Source organism: Triturus cristatus, chromosome 7 (genome assembly GCF_964204655.1).
Source record: "Triturus cristatus chromosome 7, aTriCri1.1, whole genome shotgun sequence".
Taxonomy (NCBI): Eukaryota; Metazoa; Chordata; class Amphibia; order Caudata; family Salamandridae; genus Triturus; species Triturus cristatus.
In genome coordinates, this window is record NC_140590.1 from 726,671,427 (window position 1) to 726,690,436 (window position 19,010).

General features: G+C 51.9%; 1 protein-coding gene across 1 annotated transcript in view; it reads right to left on the reverse strand.

Moving 5' to 3' along the window:
• The window catches only part of CCDC40 (coiled-coil domain 40 molecular ruler complex subunit), a 708,731-nt gene that overhangs the window by 440,329 nt on the left and 249,392 nt on the right, over nt 1-19,010 (reverse strand). Inside the window, exon 12 of the mRNA XM_085617438.1 lies at nt 10,922-11,165. Within this exon, the coding sequence (XP_085473564.1) occupies nt 10,922-11,165 (244 nt within the window). The remainder of the gene's footprint in view (nt 1-10,921; nt 11,166-19,010) is intronic.

Genomic DNA, 19,010 nt, shown 5'->3' on the forward strand with positions numbered 1-19,010 from the left:
CATGCCTTCCTTGTTTTATGTAATGTAGTAGTGGAGTGTGTCACCACCGTCTGGTATATTTGTCTTATTTTGTGAGCACCAAGATCGCCCATTAGAAGATGGTCTTCAAGCGGATGGAATTCGGGAAGGTCATCTAGATTTACGAGCGCGGGGGCCAGAGCATGTCGCAATTGAAGGTACCTATAGAACTGGGTTTTGTGGAGCTGGAATTCTTCTTGTAATTGCTGAAAGGATTTAAGAACCAACCCGCACATAATGTCCCCCAATGTAGAGATACCAATCTGATCCCACTGACGGAACCCCTTCAGTGCAACCACCTGATGCAGATAGTTGTCGTACCACAAGGGCGTCGCCTGTGTCAGACGCATGTTCCAACCCATGCGTCGGACGGTGTATCGCCACAACCTGATCGTCGTTTGGGTGGCGTAAGGTAGGAAGTCCAGCTTCTGCCCGCTATAGAGCAGTCGCAGGAGGGGAGCCCTCTCCATGGCAGCGTGTTCTAATGCGAATGCTACGTCCGTGGGTGAGTTGTACCACCAGTCATTTATGATTAAAAGGTGGGCCGCCACGTAATAGGAGTAGACATCGGAGGCAGCAATGCCCTCACAATAAGTGGATTGTGCAGAAGTCTGCAGTGCCACCCGAACTGCACCCCCCATTCCCATAAAAACGTATTCTGAATGACGTTGACTTGAGCAAACCACGCCCGAGGGATGTGATATGGGAAATTCTGTAGGCGATATAGCACCCTGGGGAGTGAGACCATTTTGAAAATGGCAGACTGTCCATATAGCGACAAAGGCAGGGAGGACCAAATAGAGGTCTCCTCGCGGAGATTGAGAAGGAGAGAGTTTATGTTACGAGCCCAGGAACGCTGTAGACAGGGGGAGATGAACACTCCTAAATATTGAACGCCTTCAGCGGCATGTGCAAGTTGGGAAGCCCACATAGTTCTGCTCTGGTGGCCACACACTGGGAACAATATCGATTTCGTAGAGTTTGTGTGGAGCCCAGTATTCTGGCCGAAGACCCAAAGGATTTGCAGAATGTGGGGGCCTGCGATCATGGGGTCAGTCATAAAAAAACAACACATCATCCGCATGAAGCGCAACAATCCGATTGTGACCCAGGCCAATAAAGGCCCCTTTGCCCCGGGTCCCCACAGACCCATGCTGCCAGAGGTTCCATCGCAGGGGCGAAGAGAAGAGGGGACGGGGGCAGCCCTGTTGTGTCCCTCTACCGATGGAGAAGTAGGGGGAGCAGTGGCCTGCAATGTGAACAGAGGCCATAGGTTCAGTATAAAGTAGGCGCACGTATGCTAAGAAGCGTGGCCCAAAGTTGACCGCTCCTAGAAGTTGGAATAAGTATTCCCAACTGAGGGAGTCGAAGGCCTTATCGATGTCAGCCAAGAATAAGGCTGCAGGAGGAGGAGCCTAGCGCGCAACCAAGATGGCCGCGTAGGTGCGAGGCTCCCGAGGACCTCCGCGACCTCCTGAATTAATCCTGGCGATATCCTGTCCTTGTTGAGGGGACTGTGTTTGGGAACCCGAGCTGAGGCGCCACCCGTTTTTTGGGCTCGAATCGGACCCCGAACACCGGTGGGAGCGTCGATCGAAGGATGCGGCCTTCTCCTCGCCGGCCCCCCGGATTGGAGTGGTGGGGCGATCCGGGGACAAAGTGAATAACAGCGGCGAGCGGGGCTGGGCGACTCGCGTACCCCGCACTTTCACTTTCGCTTTTGCGCCCTCCTTGCTTCAAGCGGGGTCGGGCTGCGGAGCGGGGTGCGGTGGTGTGGTCTTGTCCAAGTGCCCGGCTGACCCGCCGGCTGTGGGTTGACCTGCGGTTCGGTGGTCGCCCCCGCCCCCCCCCGGAGCCCGTGAATTGGTATAGCGGCCCGTTTGGAGATCTTGGCACGACGGTGGAAGGGCCAGCATGTCCACCAAACAAGATGGCGACCGGGCGAAGATGAAGACAACCCGCCGTAGCACGGCGCACCAGGCCAATAGTATGGATCGCTACACGCTCCAAAAGGGTTCTCCGGAGACATCGCGGTCACCCCCGGTGGGCCCGACGGAGGCATCTGCCCATCCGGTGGATCTGACCCTCCGGGACGTCATGGGCGCCATCGCAGAGATGAAGGCCTCAGTGGACCAGCGTTTCGATACCTTGGCGCAAAAAATTGACTCGGTCCTGGTGGATGTGGGCCTTGTGAGGGCAGACTTGTCAAAAACAAACGACCGAGTCGACTCCCTGGCCCACACCACAACGAGCCTCACGACGGACGTGGTGGCCCTCCAGAAGGAGGTGCGCCGGCTTGGCCAGGTGAGCGCCCTGATGGACCGGCGACTGGAGGATTCCGAGGGTCGGGCCCGGAGGAATAATGTCCGTATTATTGGTGTGCCGGAGGGCCGAGAGGCGGAGGCGGCGGATCTCTTCGTGGAAGAATTGATCCTGACCCATCTCCAGCCCCGGGGGCTGAGTAAGCTTTTTGCGGTGGAGCGCGCCCACCGAGTCCCCGGGGGCCGCCCTAAGACCGGTGCCCCGCCGCGGCCTCTTATTGCCCGGATTTTTAATTTTCGGGACAGAGATGCCATCCTCCAGACCTCCAGGCAACAGGGACCGGTCAGGCTGGACAACATGGATGTACACTTCTACCCAGACTTTACTCCGGCGGTCCAGAAGCAGCGACAGAGCTTTCTTGGTATTAAACGTCGCCTAAGGGACCTAAACCTCAAATACTCAATGCTCTTTCCGGCTAAGCTAAGGGTGGAGGTGGATGGCCGTACGCACTTCTTCGACCGGCCCGAGGCGGCTGGGGACTGGTTAGACACTTTGCCTGGAGATCGGGGCGGGGGGGGCGCGACTGGCGAGGAGGGCCCGCCGGATCAGAATTGAGGGGTGACTATATAGGCCTTGCTCTGGTTGTTGTTCCTTTACCATATATTGCTTTCGTATGTTCCCCTCCCATGGAGGTCGGGTGGGGTCTGCTGGGGGCTTCCCTCCTCCTCTGGGGGACTAGTTAGTACTAGCTATGGGGCGACAGGCACACTGCACTTTGGGGGGGCTGTCTGGGCTCATGCAGGGGTGCAGGGAGGGGGGAGTTCTGTTGGGACCGGGGGGTGGGGGGGGGGTGTTGTTTGTTAGCACCGCAAGGCAAACCCGCAACTGTTTTGTTGTTCTTAAGATGCTCGGTGGGGGACGACCGATTGTTTCGACGTATGATGGGGGGTAGGGATTTGACTGTGTTGTCATGGAATGTTAACGGCCTGGGGGATAGGATTAAGCGTGGTGTGGTCCTGCAGTATTTAAAACGTATTTCACCAGATGTTGTCTTCCTGCAGGAGACGCACCTTATAGGTAACACCTTTCATGCAATGAATCGGCGGGGATATCGTTTGGCGGCCCACTCCGGCTTCACTTCGGGCTCGCGGGGGGTGGGTATTATGGTCAAGAACTCGCTCCCGTTTGAGATTGACGAGGTGCGCCATGATGAGAGGGGACGCTACACTGTTCTGGTGGGACGCATGGAGGGTAGAGTGTTTATCTTTATATCAGTATATGTCCCGCCTGGGTTACAAGCCACTACATTTGCGGATCTAGGGCGCCTCCTTCTGGACCTTCCGAGTGGCCTGTTGGTGGTTGGAGGGGACTTTAATGCGGTTGCCTCTGGGTCTATGGATCGCCATCCCCCTAGGGACCTCCCCCGGGCACAGGCGTGGCTGCCCGGCCTTTTAGACACGCTGGGCCTGGTGGATTGCTGGCGCTTAAAGCATCCTGTATTGCAACAGTACACCTTCCACTCGGGGGCCCATGGTAGCCTCTCGCGGCTTGATTACATCCTTGTCCCGGCGGCCCATGCAGGGAGGGTGGGGGAGGTGCGCCATTTGGCACGGGGTATCTCAGACCACTCCCCATTGTTGTTGCATTTCGATGTCTTCCCGAGGGGGGATGGCAGGGTGGCCCCGATTAATGCATGGTATTTGCGCGACCCCACCATTCGTGCCGACCTGATCAAATCCTTACAGCGCTATTTCGATGAGAATGTGGGGTCGGTCCCGTCTGCCATCTCCCTGTGGGAGGCTTTCAAGGTGGTTCTTAGAGGGGAGGCCCTCTCCTTTATTTCCAATGCCCGGCGGCGCGAGCGGGAGGAGGTGACCCGGGTTGAGGCCGAGATTGCAGAACTGGAGGGTGACCTGGGGAGCGGGGTAACAGACGCCAAGTTGCATGTTTTGCATTTAAAGCAGGCGGCCTACCGGGCCCTCGTCACGGAGGCGGCCAGGGGCCTCAGTAGAGAGCAGCAGGGGCGATTGTATGATGTGGGTGACAAGGCTGGCAAATTGATTGCGTGGTTGGATAAGAGGGAGAGAGCGAGCCGCGTGGTGCCTTTGATTGAGAGCGTGGATGGTGTGTGTGTCACCGAGCCGGAAGCCATTGTCTCCTGCTTCGCGGATTACTTCCGCGAAGTTTACTCCCCGGTTTCTCCCTGCTCGGAGGAAGATTCCCATGCCTTGCTTCGGGACATCGCACTGCCCTCCCTTACGGTGGAGGACAGGGATTCGCTGGACGCCCCTCCCACCTCGGACGAAATTGCCTCGGCTATTCGCTCGGTTGCATCCGGCAAGGCCATGGGCCCCAATGGTATTCCCATTGAGCTATACAAGCTACGCCCGGATGTGTTGGCGCCCCACCTGCGCGCGATGTTCCTTGCGGCCCACTCGCAGGGCTCCCTCCCGCCGGACCAGCGTCTGGCTACAATTGTGGTGATCCACAAGGAGGGGAAGCCCCGTGAACGAGTCACATCCTATAGGCCGATTTCGCTTTTGAACGCGGAGCCCAAAATCCTTGCCAAGGTGTTGGCCAACCGGTTGGTTGGAGTGGTGGGCGATTTGGTCCACCAAGACCAATCGGGCTTTATACCACACCGCAACACGGCGCTTAATCTGCGGCGCTTACACGGGGTGCTCGCGCGTGTCCCATTTTTGCGGGAGCCGGCCATCTTGGCGTCCTTGGACGCCACCATGGCGTTTGATACGCTTGAATGGCCATATATTTGGGCGATGCTGGCGAAGTTTGGGTTCGGCCCGGGTTTCGTCAGCTGGGTTAAATTGCTATATTCGGGCCCGTTGGCGCAGGTGGTGGTGAATGGGCGAGTATCGGCCCCATTCGCGCTGGGGCGGGGCACGCGACAGGGTTGTCCCCTGTCGCCTCTTCTGTTCGCCCTGGCCCTGGAGCCCCTGGCGGAGTGGCTGCGGTGGCACCCTTCTATCCGTGGTCTCCGCTGGACCCCCGAGCATGAGGACCGCGTGTCCCTCTATGCTGACGATATCCTTTTGTATCTCGCCTCCCCGCGCAAATCATTGATCGTCCTGGTTGATGTTTTGCGCTCCTTCGGTCGTAACTCAGGCCTGGTCATCAACTGGGCGAAATCCTGTGTCTATGTGCTTTCCGGGGAGGCTCCGGTCCTGCCACGGGACTGTCCGATCCAGATTGCCTCCCAGGGTTTCCGGTACCTGGGTATATATATTACTCTTGACCCGGAGGCCCGCTATGAGCGGAACTTGCTGCCCCCCCTCCAGCGTTTGAGGGAGGACGTGGTGCGCTGGCGGCGTCTGCCGCTCTCGCCGCTCGGCCGAGCGGCCTTATTTAAAATGATGTCCCTGCCGCGCTTCCTCTACGCCCTCCAGAATACCATGGACTTGGTCCCGGCACGCTACTTTCGTGAGGTGGAGGGCCTCCAGCGGCGCCTGTTCTGGGACGGGAGGCCGCGTATTGCTCTGGCTAAACTGACGCTCCCGTGGTACGATGGAGGGGTCGCCCTCCCGGACATCAAACGGTATTACTGGGCCTCCCAACTAGCTGCAATTAATCATGGCCTTTACGGGCCCGCCCTGAATCCGGCATTTGAGATGGACAAGATGCTCCTACCCGGTGGCGATTACAATCGCGCGCTCTACTCTGGCGCGCCCGACTCCCGTCTGACGGGACCGACGCGTGTCATGGTGCGTGTCTGGCACGCGGCTAATGCAGCTATGGGGTGGAAGGACCGTTTGACCCGGGCGTCTCCGCTGTATGCATCTGAGAGGTTGGGCTCCCTGTGGACGTCGAAGGGCTTCGAGAAGTGGGACACGATCGGAATCAGCACGGTGGGAGATCTCTGGACGAGGGGGGGATTCAAAACTTTTGAGACGCTGCAGGCGGAGTTTCAGCTGCAGGGCAGTGAGTACTTTCGGTACCTACAGGTCCGCCATGCGCTGGGCTCCGTCTTCCCGGATGTTGCATCCATTCCGGAGTCTTCCCCCCTGGAGGACAGAGTGCTAGATGGCCATGTCCCGGACAGCACGATCTCCCTCATATACAAAAAATTGATTAACGATAGATCGTGCCTGCTGACTAGTCTCCGCGAGGCTTGGGTTGCCGACGGGCTGGAGCTGGACGACGAGGATTGGATTTCCGCGGTGGCCTCTCCGAAAGAGGTGGCCATCCCGGCTCGCCTTCGTTTCGTCCAGCTCAAGATCCTTCACCGGGTCTACGTGACGGGGCCAAGGCTTCTACGTATGGGTTTTGCCGGTGACGGAATGTGTAAGCGTGGCTGTGGCGCGTTGGCGACTTTCATGCATATACTGTGGGAGTGCCCGAAGGTGGAGCGATTCTGGCGTGGTGTGCATGAGGTTCTACGAGTGGTTACGCGTGTCGCGCTGCTGCCTGAAGCGAGGAGATGCTTGCTGAATGTCTGGGAACCTAATGACTATTCGGTCCCGCAGACGCGGTGGGTGACTCTGGGATACATGATAGCTAAGCGTGATATTGCTCAATTGTGGGGATCCCAGAGGCCCCCTGCGGTGTCAGCCTGGAAAGAGCATATGGATTGGTGTATGTTTCGTGAAAAGGTGGTGTATGTGGCGAGGGGTAAGCCTGGGGCGTGGATGAAACTCTGGGGCCCCTGGAACGCCTACCGCGGGGGTATTTGTGAGCCGCCACTGCTATCGGCTGCCTCGCCTGCTCCGTCTCCCTAGATGGCCCCCCTCCCTTGGCCGCGGGCGCGCGGTCCCCCAGTCCCTGATCTACTCCCGTCCCCCTCTTCAGAGTTTTGCTGCTGGTTTGGATCCCCCACTTATGGAGCACGTGTTGTCACTTTGGATCGCGGGTTGCCTTGCGGTTGTGGTTTGTTTATGTTGTTTTGCTTTAAGAAAATGGAACCGTACTGTGGGCATGGAGCCGTGAGGCCTGCACCATTGATTACTCCTGTTTTCCTACTTTGCACCGCTGTGAGACTTTTTGCTGTATGCATGTAATATGTTTTTGATGCTCTAGCGGCCGGCCGTGTGGTTGTAGGCCCATACCTGTAACTTTTATAAACTGCAATAAACGGTTTAAAAAAAAAAAAGAATAAGGCTGCAGGGAGGCCCAGTCCCGGGGCCATGGCCATAGCATTGTGAACGAGTCTGATGTTATGCAGAGTGGCCCGATGCGGCATAAACCCCGACTGGTCCAAGTGGACCAGGTCCTGAATACAAGCATGCAAGAGGTCAGCAAGAACCTTCCCTAGCACCTTAGATTAAAAATTAATGAGGGAAATATGTCTATAAGAGGACGGGTCTTTCGGGGGACGACCAGGCTTTAAAAAGAGGACAATTTCAGCTTGCCGCCAGTCACAAGGTAGAATGTGCTGTTCAAGAGCTTCGTGAATCGTGTCTAGTAGGTGCGGGCCTAAGACGGTGGCGTGAGATCAAAAGGAACTCCATGGGGAACCCATTAGGTTCTGGGGCTCGGCCAGGTCGCATCGTGTGCAGTGCAGTCACTAATTCATCAAGTGTGATAGGGGCGTCCAACTGATCCATCATCTGGTCAGAGAGCTGCCGATGGGGAATGTCCCACAGGAACTTAGCAATCACGTCGCTCGAGACCTGGTCCTTCCGGGTGTATAGCTCTGAGAAACGCCGTACGAATTCTTTCACCACTTCACCCGGAGAGGTATACAGGACACCGTTCCTACCCCTGATGACTGGAACAGTGGTTGGGGCCTGTCTTGCCTGACAAAGTCTGTGTAGCATTTTGCTGGATTTATCCTCCCACTGATAAATATGATATTGGGATGCCTGCCAGATTTCCTTCGCCTCCTCTGTGAGATGTTGAGTGAGCTGCTGTTGCTCAAGCAACAGGTTCCTACGTGGAATACGCGCATTCGTGTATTGCGCCTCAAAAGAAAGGCACTGGGTCTCTAGGTCATTTCTTTTGAGCGGAGCACCTGCGTTTATCATGGTTCGTATAACTGATGTCCACCCCCCTAATATTGGGTTTTAGGGCCTCCCATAGGGTCCCCTTGGAGGGAATGGTGTCTGTATTTAGGGTAAAGTACTCTTGGATCGCTGTATGTAGACATTCCTGATAATCTGGGGCACGCAAATACCATGGGGACATCCGCCATCTTAATGGGGGCCTGTAAACCTGCAAAAGGAGTGTCACTGACACCGGAGAGTGATCCGACAATCCTCTCGGTCCGGTGGACATAGCTCCGAGGCGTGAACATATAGTCCAGGCGAGACACTGAGCCATGCACCGCTGAGAGATATGTGTAGCCTAACTCGGCCGGATGATATTCCCGCCAGATATCAGCCCACCTTAATGTCCCCACAAACGATGACTATTTGGAGGGACCCGTGGGGGCGGCAGTGTGTGCGAAGCTCGTTGCACACACGATTTGACGTGCTTCATTTATCCGCATTAGACCTCAAATTAAATTAAGAGCGTCTACAACGTTACCCAACCGAGAAACGATTGATTCTATCAGATCTCAGGGGTCAACATTTTAAACTATATAGTCCTGAGGATGGTCTTATCAAAGAAACTTTAAAGACCGAAACGTCGACTCTCACACTGTTTTCCAATGAACTGATTGTCTATCTTTTTGTGAAAAAGTGTTTGACCAACTACCAAGTGAAGACTTGAATTATTCAACTATCTTCTTTCACTTTATAAATAATTGCTGCTATGTAAAGTACCCTTTTGAATTATGATTATAAAATTGAATTTTTATATACACACCTGTTTTTCTGATTATTTTGTTCATGTTCTCTCTCCTCCATATGCTAGTCAAGATTAATCTGATGTGATATGCTCTCATTTATTTTATGAACATTTTGAGAAATTAAGTTGATTGTAAGTCACATAAATAACAGTGATTAAGACTGTAGGTATACAACTAACCTACCTTTGATTAATGTCCAAGAATTTGTTATATTCATTGAATAAATCCCTTGAAGGCACCTTCTTACCCATTCATCTGTAACAAAAACGGCCCCCAGGGGCCCAAAACAGGCCCCCACCCGTGCGGCGCACCAGGGGATTGCCCAGTGACCGCTATGGCCAGTCCGGCCCTGGATACTGCCAAGAACAAGGAGCATCTGTCGTGGTAAGGAGTACCCCAGGACCCCAAAACCCGATCCTAGGAACCCCCCCCCCCCCATGGATCTCACCCTCCCTGTGTAACATTTACCCGAACTTTTGGGAGTTAGTGGCCGTGCGGGCCTATAGCCATGTGTAACTACCAATCATGCTTGGTGCATATTTATCAGAGCAGGTCCAACCCACAACAGTCAGTTACGCATGACAAAAGATAGCAGCAGCCGTGAGACAATCAAGGGGCTTTCCCAGGACTGGAGGATCGACGTTCAGAGCCAGAACGATGCCTCCGCTTTGACTTCCCACAGAGGAGTCTGATTCCCACGGCGGAGAATGTGGTTTCAGGTGGGTCCTTTCATCAGTCCAGGCGAAGACCGCCTCGGGAGAATCAAAGAAGAGCGTTTTAGAATTATATTCCACTCGGAGCCTGGCGGGATACAGGGGCATGTAGGAGATGTCAAGCTCACGCAACCTCCGCTTTGCGGCAACAAAGGACTGTTGTTGCTGTTGCACCGTGTGGGTATAGTCTGGAAAAATCATAATGGGCCGGGAGTCAAATATAATTTGTAAAAGAATGAATTTGTTACAATAGGTCTTGCATGTAGCTGCTCCGTCAATTCAGACCTAAAACCCAATGCTTTTCAAGAGGTTTATTACCTCTATTTTATTTGTAATTGGGTTTATGTTAGAAAAAGGCAAAAACTGTTGCCTTTAAAAAAGGCATTTGTTTTCAAATATAATTTGTAAAAGACGTTTCTCTTTGAATAAAATGTACAGGAAGGCCACAATGTGTAAGAATATCCCTTGATGGAAAGCTGGGGATTTTTTTCTGATAGCTGCTGCCTCTGACAAGCAACCGACTCTGAAGGTTACCCTGTTGGTGTCCCTGCTGCCACCCTGAGGTTGCCAACTAGTCTTACGTATCTGGCCCAGCCATAGTAGTGCTAAGAACAGGCTGACATATCTTAAAGAGAGAGGTTCCAAAGTACAATTTAAACCCAACTCCATCTACAAGTAGAAAGGCACCTTGTAATATTACTCTCTCCAAACTCTTTGCTCACAGTTCACTACTAATGATTCTGCCTGTGTCACCCCAATCGTCCTGTTTAAGACTTCTCACAGACATCACTCTCTCTCCATATGTTGCTTGACCATTCAACTACCATGCTTAAAGTTTGGCTCCACTCATAATAATTACGTAAATGTTCACCTCAGACATCCATGTCTAGGGTCTATTTGTGTTGCTGCACAAGGCATCACTTTTGATGTCTTGGTATACAATTCACTCTCATCCATGCTGCATGAAGACTTACCTTCAACATTCCGATCTACAGTTCACTATAGGTCAAACGGCACACAGGCAGGTCTCAAACATCACTATCAATAGATTGATAAATCATGCTGTATGAGAACTCATCTCAGATATCGCTCTATGGGGTCTATTCCCCCTTATAATGCATGAGGACACAACTCAGATATTTCTGTCCAGGCTCGCTCCCAGTTTTAGTGCAAAAGGACTTACCACCATCACCCTGTTGAAGGCCTGCTCAATTTCATGCAAAGTGCGGGTGTAGGTGCTATATTCCACATTCAGGGCCTCCTGTTTGGACTGGCTTTGGGAGATCAGCTTCTTAGTCATGGCGGCATCATTCTCAGCACGGTTTAAGATCATGGTTAGCTGTTCATGTTTCTCCTCCTCCTTCATGGCCGACCTCTTGTAGCCTTCAATCTCCGTCTCATAGGACTTAAGCTGATGTTCAGCCTGCCTATGAAAGAGAGAGAAGACGGTAGCCTTAGAAAGTGGCATTGAAAAACCTTTGGACTAAGTCCAACTGCTCACTATGGGGCAAAAGAGAGAATAATATGGGCCTATGGGAGCCAAGAATATAGTCTAACAGTACAGTCTACTGAGGAAAGAGAAGAGAAAAATGAGGACCTGAGAGAGGCTTGGAAAAGACATTGAGCTGAGGGAAACAGAGAACCATATATTTGATCGAGGCAGTAAAGAACTATGGACTCGTCTGTAGGTAGGAGACAGTACATGGACCAAAGGGTGCCTTAAATACAGTCTCAAGCAAATGGCAATTGGATCCTGGAAGGTGCAATAGGCTGCAGACACCTGCTGAGGGGAGCAGAAAATTTTCTGCTGAGAAAATCTTATTAGGGTATCCCGCTGAGAGGAGCAGGGCACAATATGCAGATAAGGCAGGCCTGGTCTTCAGTCAAAGAACACAAAATAATATTAACATGATCAAGTCATGAGCTGCAGCCTCCTGTTGAGGGCAGAAGATAAAATGTAGCTTTAGGAGGGTTGTGGATGCAGCCTCCTACTAAGTGAAGCAGAGATTAACAGGAACCTGAGGGTACCATGGAAAACAATCTTCTGCTGAAGACACTCAGTAAAGAATAAAATGAAACCAAGGTATCTATGGCTACAGAATCCTTCTGAGGGAAGCAAAGCAGCATTTAAATTCAAAGGATTTATGCCAAAGGAAGTCGAGAATAATAATAATACAAGGAAGCCATAACATCTTGCTGAGTGCATAAAATGTCATATGACCCCCAGGGAGCCTTGAATATAGCCTTCTGCTACTGGGAGCGGAAATAATACAAACCAGAAAGAGTCTAAAACTACAATCTCATGTTGAGTGTAGAAGACATATAAACCTTTGGAAGACATGAATGTGGTCTTCTAATGGGGAGAGAATACAGAATATGGTTCCGAGCGAGCATCGGACAATGTCCTCCAGAAGGTGCTGGTGCATTCTGAGGCCTGGCCTGTTGTCATGGCGTATATATTTAATGGTGATCTCAGTAATGAAGTCTGAGCTCGGGATGTAGCTCAAAAGATGTCTGCTGCCGAAGCAGATCTGTAAATGGGTATCTTGACAAAGTCTTATAGATAGACTGTACTGTCAGAAGTGTGGCTCAGCAATCATGACATGGATGGCATGCAGATTTTAGGGCACTATCAGTAGTATAATCGAGGTGCCTATCCTGATTAGGCACTCTCGGGGCACAGCTCCTGATGTAGTTCAACAAATGTAAGGGCAGTCAGCAGCGAGGCTCCTGGTTAAGCTCTGTACACGTTCAGGTACACTTAGCAGTGAGACCGAGGCTGTTGTATGCCTCTACAGATGAAACAGCACTCTTGGTGGGGAGACCAAGCTCATAGCTGTGAAGTGTGATGTCTAACATAGCTCATAGATGTAAGGTCACTCTCAAAAAGAAGAGCGTCAGAGGGTGCCAATGTAGTTGTGAATATGTACAACAAAATACAGACACCACACTGAAGCTGTTACACTAGCAGCGAGTCTTGCTGGGCAATATCAAAGGGCTAGGTCTTCACACACCAAGCTCCCTGGGTCTGACATCTAAGGGGTTATCGTTGTTCTTGTATCTGAAGAGGCACATAGCACACAAGTGCTCAGAACCCAACCCTGAGGACTAAGCTTACTGATTACCCCGCTTTCCCATATATGGAAAGCTTTGAATTCAGCTCTAAGGCACATACAGCCAGAGGAGGAAGAAGCTGGAGGGGTGACAGCAAAAAGCAGATCAAGCCCAGGCAAGAAGATGGTACAGAGGTGAGGAGGAAGGGATAGAGGAATAAAGTGGCAAAGGGAACTGGAGTTTGTTCGAGTACCATGGGAGCATAGAAGAGTAAAATAGACACAAAAGAATGACAAGCAGCTAACCAGGGCGTCCACTCTTTGTATTCTGCAAACTATTTCTTAGATAGGCCACCCCTTAGGTATTCAGACTAGGGATCCACCTATGTTTCTTTGCTTTTACCTGGAAGCTTGTATGATCAAGTTCACCCAAAGCCTATCCAAAAAACAATTAAAGTTCATAATAAACTTATTGAGCCATAATTAGGCCAGAGGTAATTACAGTGTTCAGCTAAAAGCACACAAAGCATAAATCCCCTATACACAGACATCTTTGAATCTGAATGTGAGTAATATCCCAGTATATTTGCCTGGCACAAGTTTCATTGTGACAGAAAAGAAAAACACATGAACAATGGTTCTTAACATAATAATCTCAAGCAAACTATAATCAAATCAAAATAGTAATTTAATGTACAAATTAAACGCAAAAGAAGCAAAAATATAACAAATGGCAGAAAGGGTGCTGGTGACAACCGTGCATGGTACTCTGAAGTGTGACACACACGTGCAATAAAGGTGATCAAAGTGCATATCAAAGCAGTAACGAACAGCAGAACCCAGGTCAGGAATTACAATATACAATGGAATGGGGCTGCGTGCATGTGGAAATCACTGTGTAGCACTAACCTAATATACCCCAGGTCCCTAGTGACTCTAGGGTTTCTCTTGTATGCTTGTAACTAACCTCAAAAGAAAACACATCATGGAAAGGGCCCATTATCGTCCATGTCTGCCCAACCTGGTCGAGAACAGACCAAAACACTAATGGAGAAGGAGAAAAGGTGTGTGTTTTGAGCGCTGAAATAAAGAATGCTCTAAAACCATGCATATAGGAGGTAACTAACCTCTTACCATGAAGGGGCAAATAGCAAGAGCTCAGAAATGTTTCTGAGGGAAGCACATAAAGTAGAAATCCATTTGAAACTCAAAAATCCCCTACTCCCTGCAAAAAGTCCTGTTAACAACGAATGGATCCAAGCCATGTACACATCACAAGTCATTTCTCAATCCTCAGACTGAAGCAATCAGGAAAAGATACACCAAAGTGGCGTAATAAGCCAGGAGAATTGACACTAGGACACCGAGGGTACGTTTGGAACCCATTTCCCCAGTAAATATTTGAAAGAAGCCAGAGATGGATGAATGCTAAAAGGCAAGTAGACATGACGAGAAAGGTTGGTAAAAATATTGAGTCCAATCTACAATCATCCTTTAGAGGCAAACTCCCTAACAATACCTCTAGGCGCTCATTAGGCACTAATGGGTCTATCGTGCAACTGCCATCAAAAGCGTACACCTTCAAAAATGGCTAAACTTGACTGATTTACTATGTGGATTATTCCAATTCCAGCTTTCAGAAGTAGTGTCAAAGTCCATGGGGTTCGTAGGGGCCTTGGAGCAAGTCCCAGGGCGAAAGGTACAAAATGACAAGATAGAGGAAGCATGACGGGCTGGAAAAGTACTAAGGAACGGATCATTGAAAATGTAAAATGATATGCGGGCATGGAGACCTCTTTGACTCTGACAGTGAGATAAGAACATCAGTCCCATAATCAGGCATTAATGAGCTGAACGTGTTCAAAAACAATTCAAACACTGGGATATGTAAGGACAGGATGTGAAGTGAGGGTGGATTATAGAAATGAATTCCTGCAAATGACACAGATACATAAGCGATGCATGTTCATATCATTGTGGGACGCACCAAGAGCAACCTCTACTATTTCTTGCGGGTCTGCAATGCCAGGAAGAAGATTTAATATAATATGAGGATTATTCTAAACTTAAAAACTGGTGAGAGGAGAAGCAATTCATTGAAGCCATCTTCATTCCTGAAAAGAGGAGCCACATCAGGAAAATGACAAGCCAGACATTAAAGCGAACATAAGGACAGAGAATGTCTTATAAATATTGGCATCCTTTCAGTAGTGAGAAGTTGGTCCCACAAGGCCCCTAAAATGTCAGAGAACCCTAAACATTAAGGCCAACTCAACGTGGTCCTATGGATTTTAAGGTACTCTTGAAAGTGAAGCTTGGGTCTTGACGTGGCTGTACAAAATTAATAGAGCTGTGCACTCTGAACAGTGAGATCTGAGATCCTGCACAGCCTTATCAATTTTAGGACATGCTCAGCACTGAAGAAGGTGCTCCTGGCCTGGCCTTACCATTGGCAGGCAGTTCCAGTAGTGAGACCATCTCCTGGTGTAGCCTTGTAGATGCTAAGGCAACAAATGAAAAAGCATGGGCCCTGATCTACATTTATGGATCTGTGGGTATTTTCAGTTGTGAAGCCTAGAACCTAATGGTTATGGCAAGGTTCTGGCAATATCCAATTGGGCCCTATAAATAACAAGACACAGTCCATACTAAAGATATGGGTTCTGAGGTTTGGAAAATGTTAAATTTCTAAACACTGTGTACAGTGATCGCGCACATGTATTAAAAATGGTGTCTTTTATGAATATCAAAGAGGATCCCCTGGTTAAGAAGTATTCTTTTCATGGCTTCTAGTGGAGGTAAGTTATTTTATCTAGACTTTTGTCTTGGCTTTTATTTTTCCATCTCTCTATGCCACTTAATGCTTTTTTTTACATCACTCCTCATTAGCGCGGCCTGTAGGGCTGTCTTCATGGCTTCAAACTCCTTGTTAAAACGTAGGTTAAATTTTTCTTGAAAGAACCCTTATGTGTCATCCAGCCTTGGTTTTGTCGACTGCTGCGTTATAACTTTGAAATACTGCCTAACTGCTGTATCTGGATCTATGACTAGGATTATGCTGACTGAAGATCGCTAATAAGTAAAGATTGCAATTGTCAGCTATCATGATCTTAGTTGGTACTGTTTCAGAATTCAACTTCAGAATATTTTGAGAAAAGCTCATCTTTTAATCCCAATTTGAGTGACATCAAAGGTTGTTTTCCACATTCCATTTGATGCTCATGCCCTCATGAGTTCCAATGCTTCAGTTGAAGTAAAGGTTAATTCGCAAGGCTCCTGAAGAATAAGATGGGACCCCTGTGCCCCACACAGACTGTCGCTCACCTCGCACTGCTGCTGCCTCTCGCCTACCTGCTGGTGCCGATCGCGCTCACGCCGCTCCCTCCTCACCTGCGCTGACCTCTGCTTCACGCCGCTCTCCTCCTGCTGCTGCTGGCCACTCTCCTCGCCTCCTCTCCGCCGCCGCTGCCCCGGTCACTCGCCTTCCCGCCGCTGACCCCGCAGTCCCGCCTCTCCTCCCTGCCCATTGGCCACCCAGCCTCCCGCCTCCCAGCGGACCCTCCCTCCCGGCTCCTTACTTATGACGCCCCCCCAGCGACCACGCAGCGGGAGCGCCGAAGGTGCGCCAAAGGTAAGCCCGTCTGCGCCCGTCCGCGCCTGGACCGCGCCCAGCGCCAGACCCCCTGGCCCCCGTGCCCGCCAGCCCCCCCGCAGAACCTACGACTTCGCTACGCTCATCGCACTCAAAACCGCCCGAGCCCCCGGATGCTACCAAGCGTCCCCGCGACGCACCCATGGACCCTTCGTCTGCCGATCCTGCAACTTCTCCTGCCTCCGAACAAGCACCACGCCCACCAAGACGGACAACAGCAACCACCTCAAGTGCATCCTGATCAACACCCGCTCCATCCACAGACACGCCGTGGAACTCTGGAACCTCCTCGACACCGCATCCCCAGACGTCGCCTTCCTCACGGAAACCTGGATGAACGACTCCTCAGCCCCCGACATCGCCATAGCCATCCCGGACGACTACAAGATCATCAGGAGGGATCGCAACAACCAGACCGGAGGGGGCATCGCCATCGCTCACAAAAGCACCATTCGCATCTCGACTGACTCCACCGACGCATTCAACACCGCCGAATACCTGCACTTCCAGATCCACACCGACCCCAAGACTACCCTCAGAGGCACCCTCATCTACAGACCCCCGGGACCACACGCACAGTTCTGCGAAGACATCACGGACTTCATCAGCCCTCACACCCTCCCCTCCACCGACTACATCCTCCTCGGAGACCTCAACTTCCACCTGGAGAACAACAACGACCGCAACACGACCACCCTGCTGGACAACCTCGCCAACCTCGGACTCCAGCAACTGGTCAACACCCCCACCTACTACGCCGGCCACACGCTCGACCCCCTCTTCTCATCCAGCAAGCACATCACCTTCAGCCACTGCACCGGACTCCACTGGACTGACCACAGCTGCATCCACTTCAGCTTCAAGAAGAAGACGGTCCACCACCACCCGAAGCAGGTTCCCCACAGAAACTGGAGCAAGATCACCGTCGACCAGCTCACCACCTCCCTCAGCCAGAACCCACCGGTCAGGACAACGGACCCTAACACAGCAGCCCTCGACCTCACGCAATGGCTGACCTCCTGTGCCAACGACCTCGCCCCACTGAAGAACCCACTCACCAGGCCCAGAAGCAAGAAGGCCCCCTGGTTCACCGATGAACTCAAGGACTCCAAGAAGGCCTGCCGCACCCTCGAGAAGGCCTGGCTCCTCGATAAGACCACCGACAACATGACCGCCCTCAAACTCACCACCCGCAGACATCACCAGCTCATCCGCACCACCAAGAAGAAATCTTTGAAGGAACGACTGGACAAGAACGCCCATGACAGCAAGGAGCTCTTCAACATCGTCAAGGAGTTCTCCAACCCCAGCACCGGCAACAACGACATCACTCCCTCGCAGGACCTCTGCGACTCCCTCGCCACGTACTTCCACCGCAAGATCGCTGACATCCACAACAGTTTCGGCGCTCCACCTCCATCGACCGAACCTACGCACCCCGCCGCTATCCTCCAGACATGGACCAAAGTGACCCTCGAAGACACGACACGCATGATGAACACCATCTACTCCGGATCTCCGACCGACCCATGCCCCCACCATGTCTTCAACAAGGCCGCCCCTACCATCGCACCCCACCTCCGAGACATCATCAACGCCTCCTTTGACACAGCCACCTTCCCGGAAAGCTGGAAGCACGCCGAGCTCAGCGCACTACTGAAGAAACCAACTGCGGACCCGACCGACCTCAAGAACTTCCGCCCTATCTCGCTCCTTCCATTCCCTGCCAAAGTCATCGAGAAGGTCGTCAACAAGCAGCTGGCCGCCTTCCTCGAGACGAACGGATCCCTCGACCCATCGCAATCCGGATTCAGAGCCAACCACAGCACCGAGACCGCCCTCATCGCAGCCACCGACGACATCCGAGCCCTGCTCGACAAAGGTGAAACAGCGGCACTCATCCTCCTTGACCTCTCCGCAGCATTTGACACTGTCTGCCACCGCACCCTAGTCCAACGCCTCAACGACACCGGCATCCAGGGGATTGCTCTGGAATGGATCATCTCATACCTCTCCGGCAGAACACAGAGAGTACGCCTCCCTCCGTTCCGCTCTGAGGCCACCGAAGTCATCTGCGGCGTCCCGCAAGGATCATCGCTCAGCCCCACTCTCTTCAACATCTACATGAAACCCCTCGCTGCCATCGCACGCCAACACAACCTCAACATCATTTCCTACGCCGATGACACCCAGCTGATCAGCCGCCTGAAGTTGAACACGGACAAGACAGAAGTCCTCATCCTGGGACCGTCGCCCTCCGCATGGGACGACTCCTGGTGGCCCCCGGCCCTGGGCACCGCACCCAAGCCAACGGACCACGCACGCAACTTGGGCGTCATCCTGGACTCCTCCCTATCGATGACCAGACAAGTCAACGCTGTCTCCTCATCTTGCTTCCACAACCTCCGCATGCTCCGCAAGATCTTCAGATGGATCCCGACCGAGACCAGGAAGACTGTCACCCAGGCCCTCGTCACCAGCAGACTAGACTACGGAAACACCCTCTACGCCGGTACAACAGCCAAGCTTCAGAAAAGACTTCAGCGTATCCAGAACGCCTCCGCCCG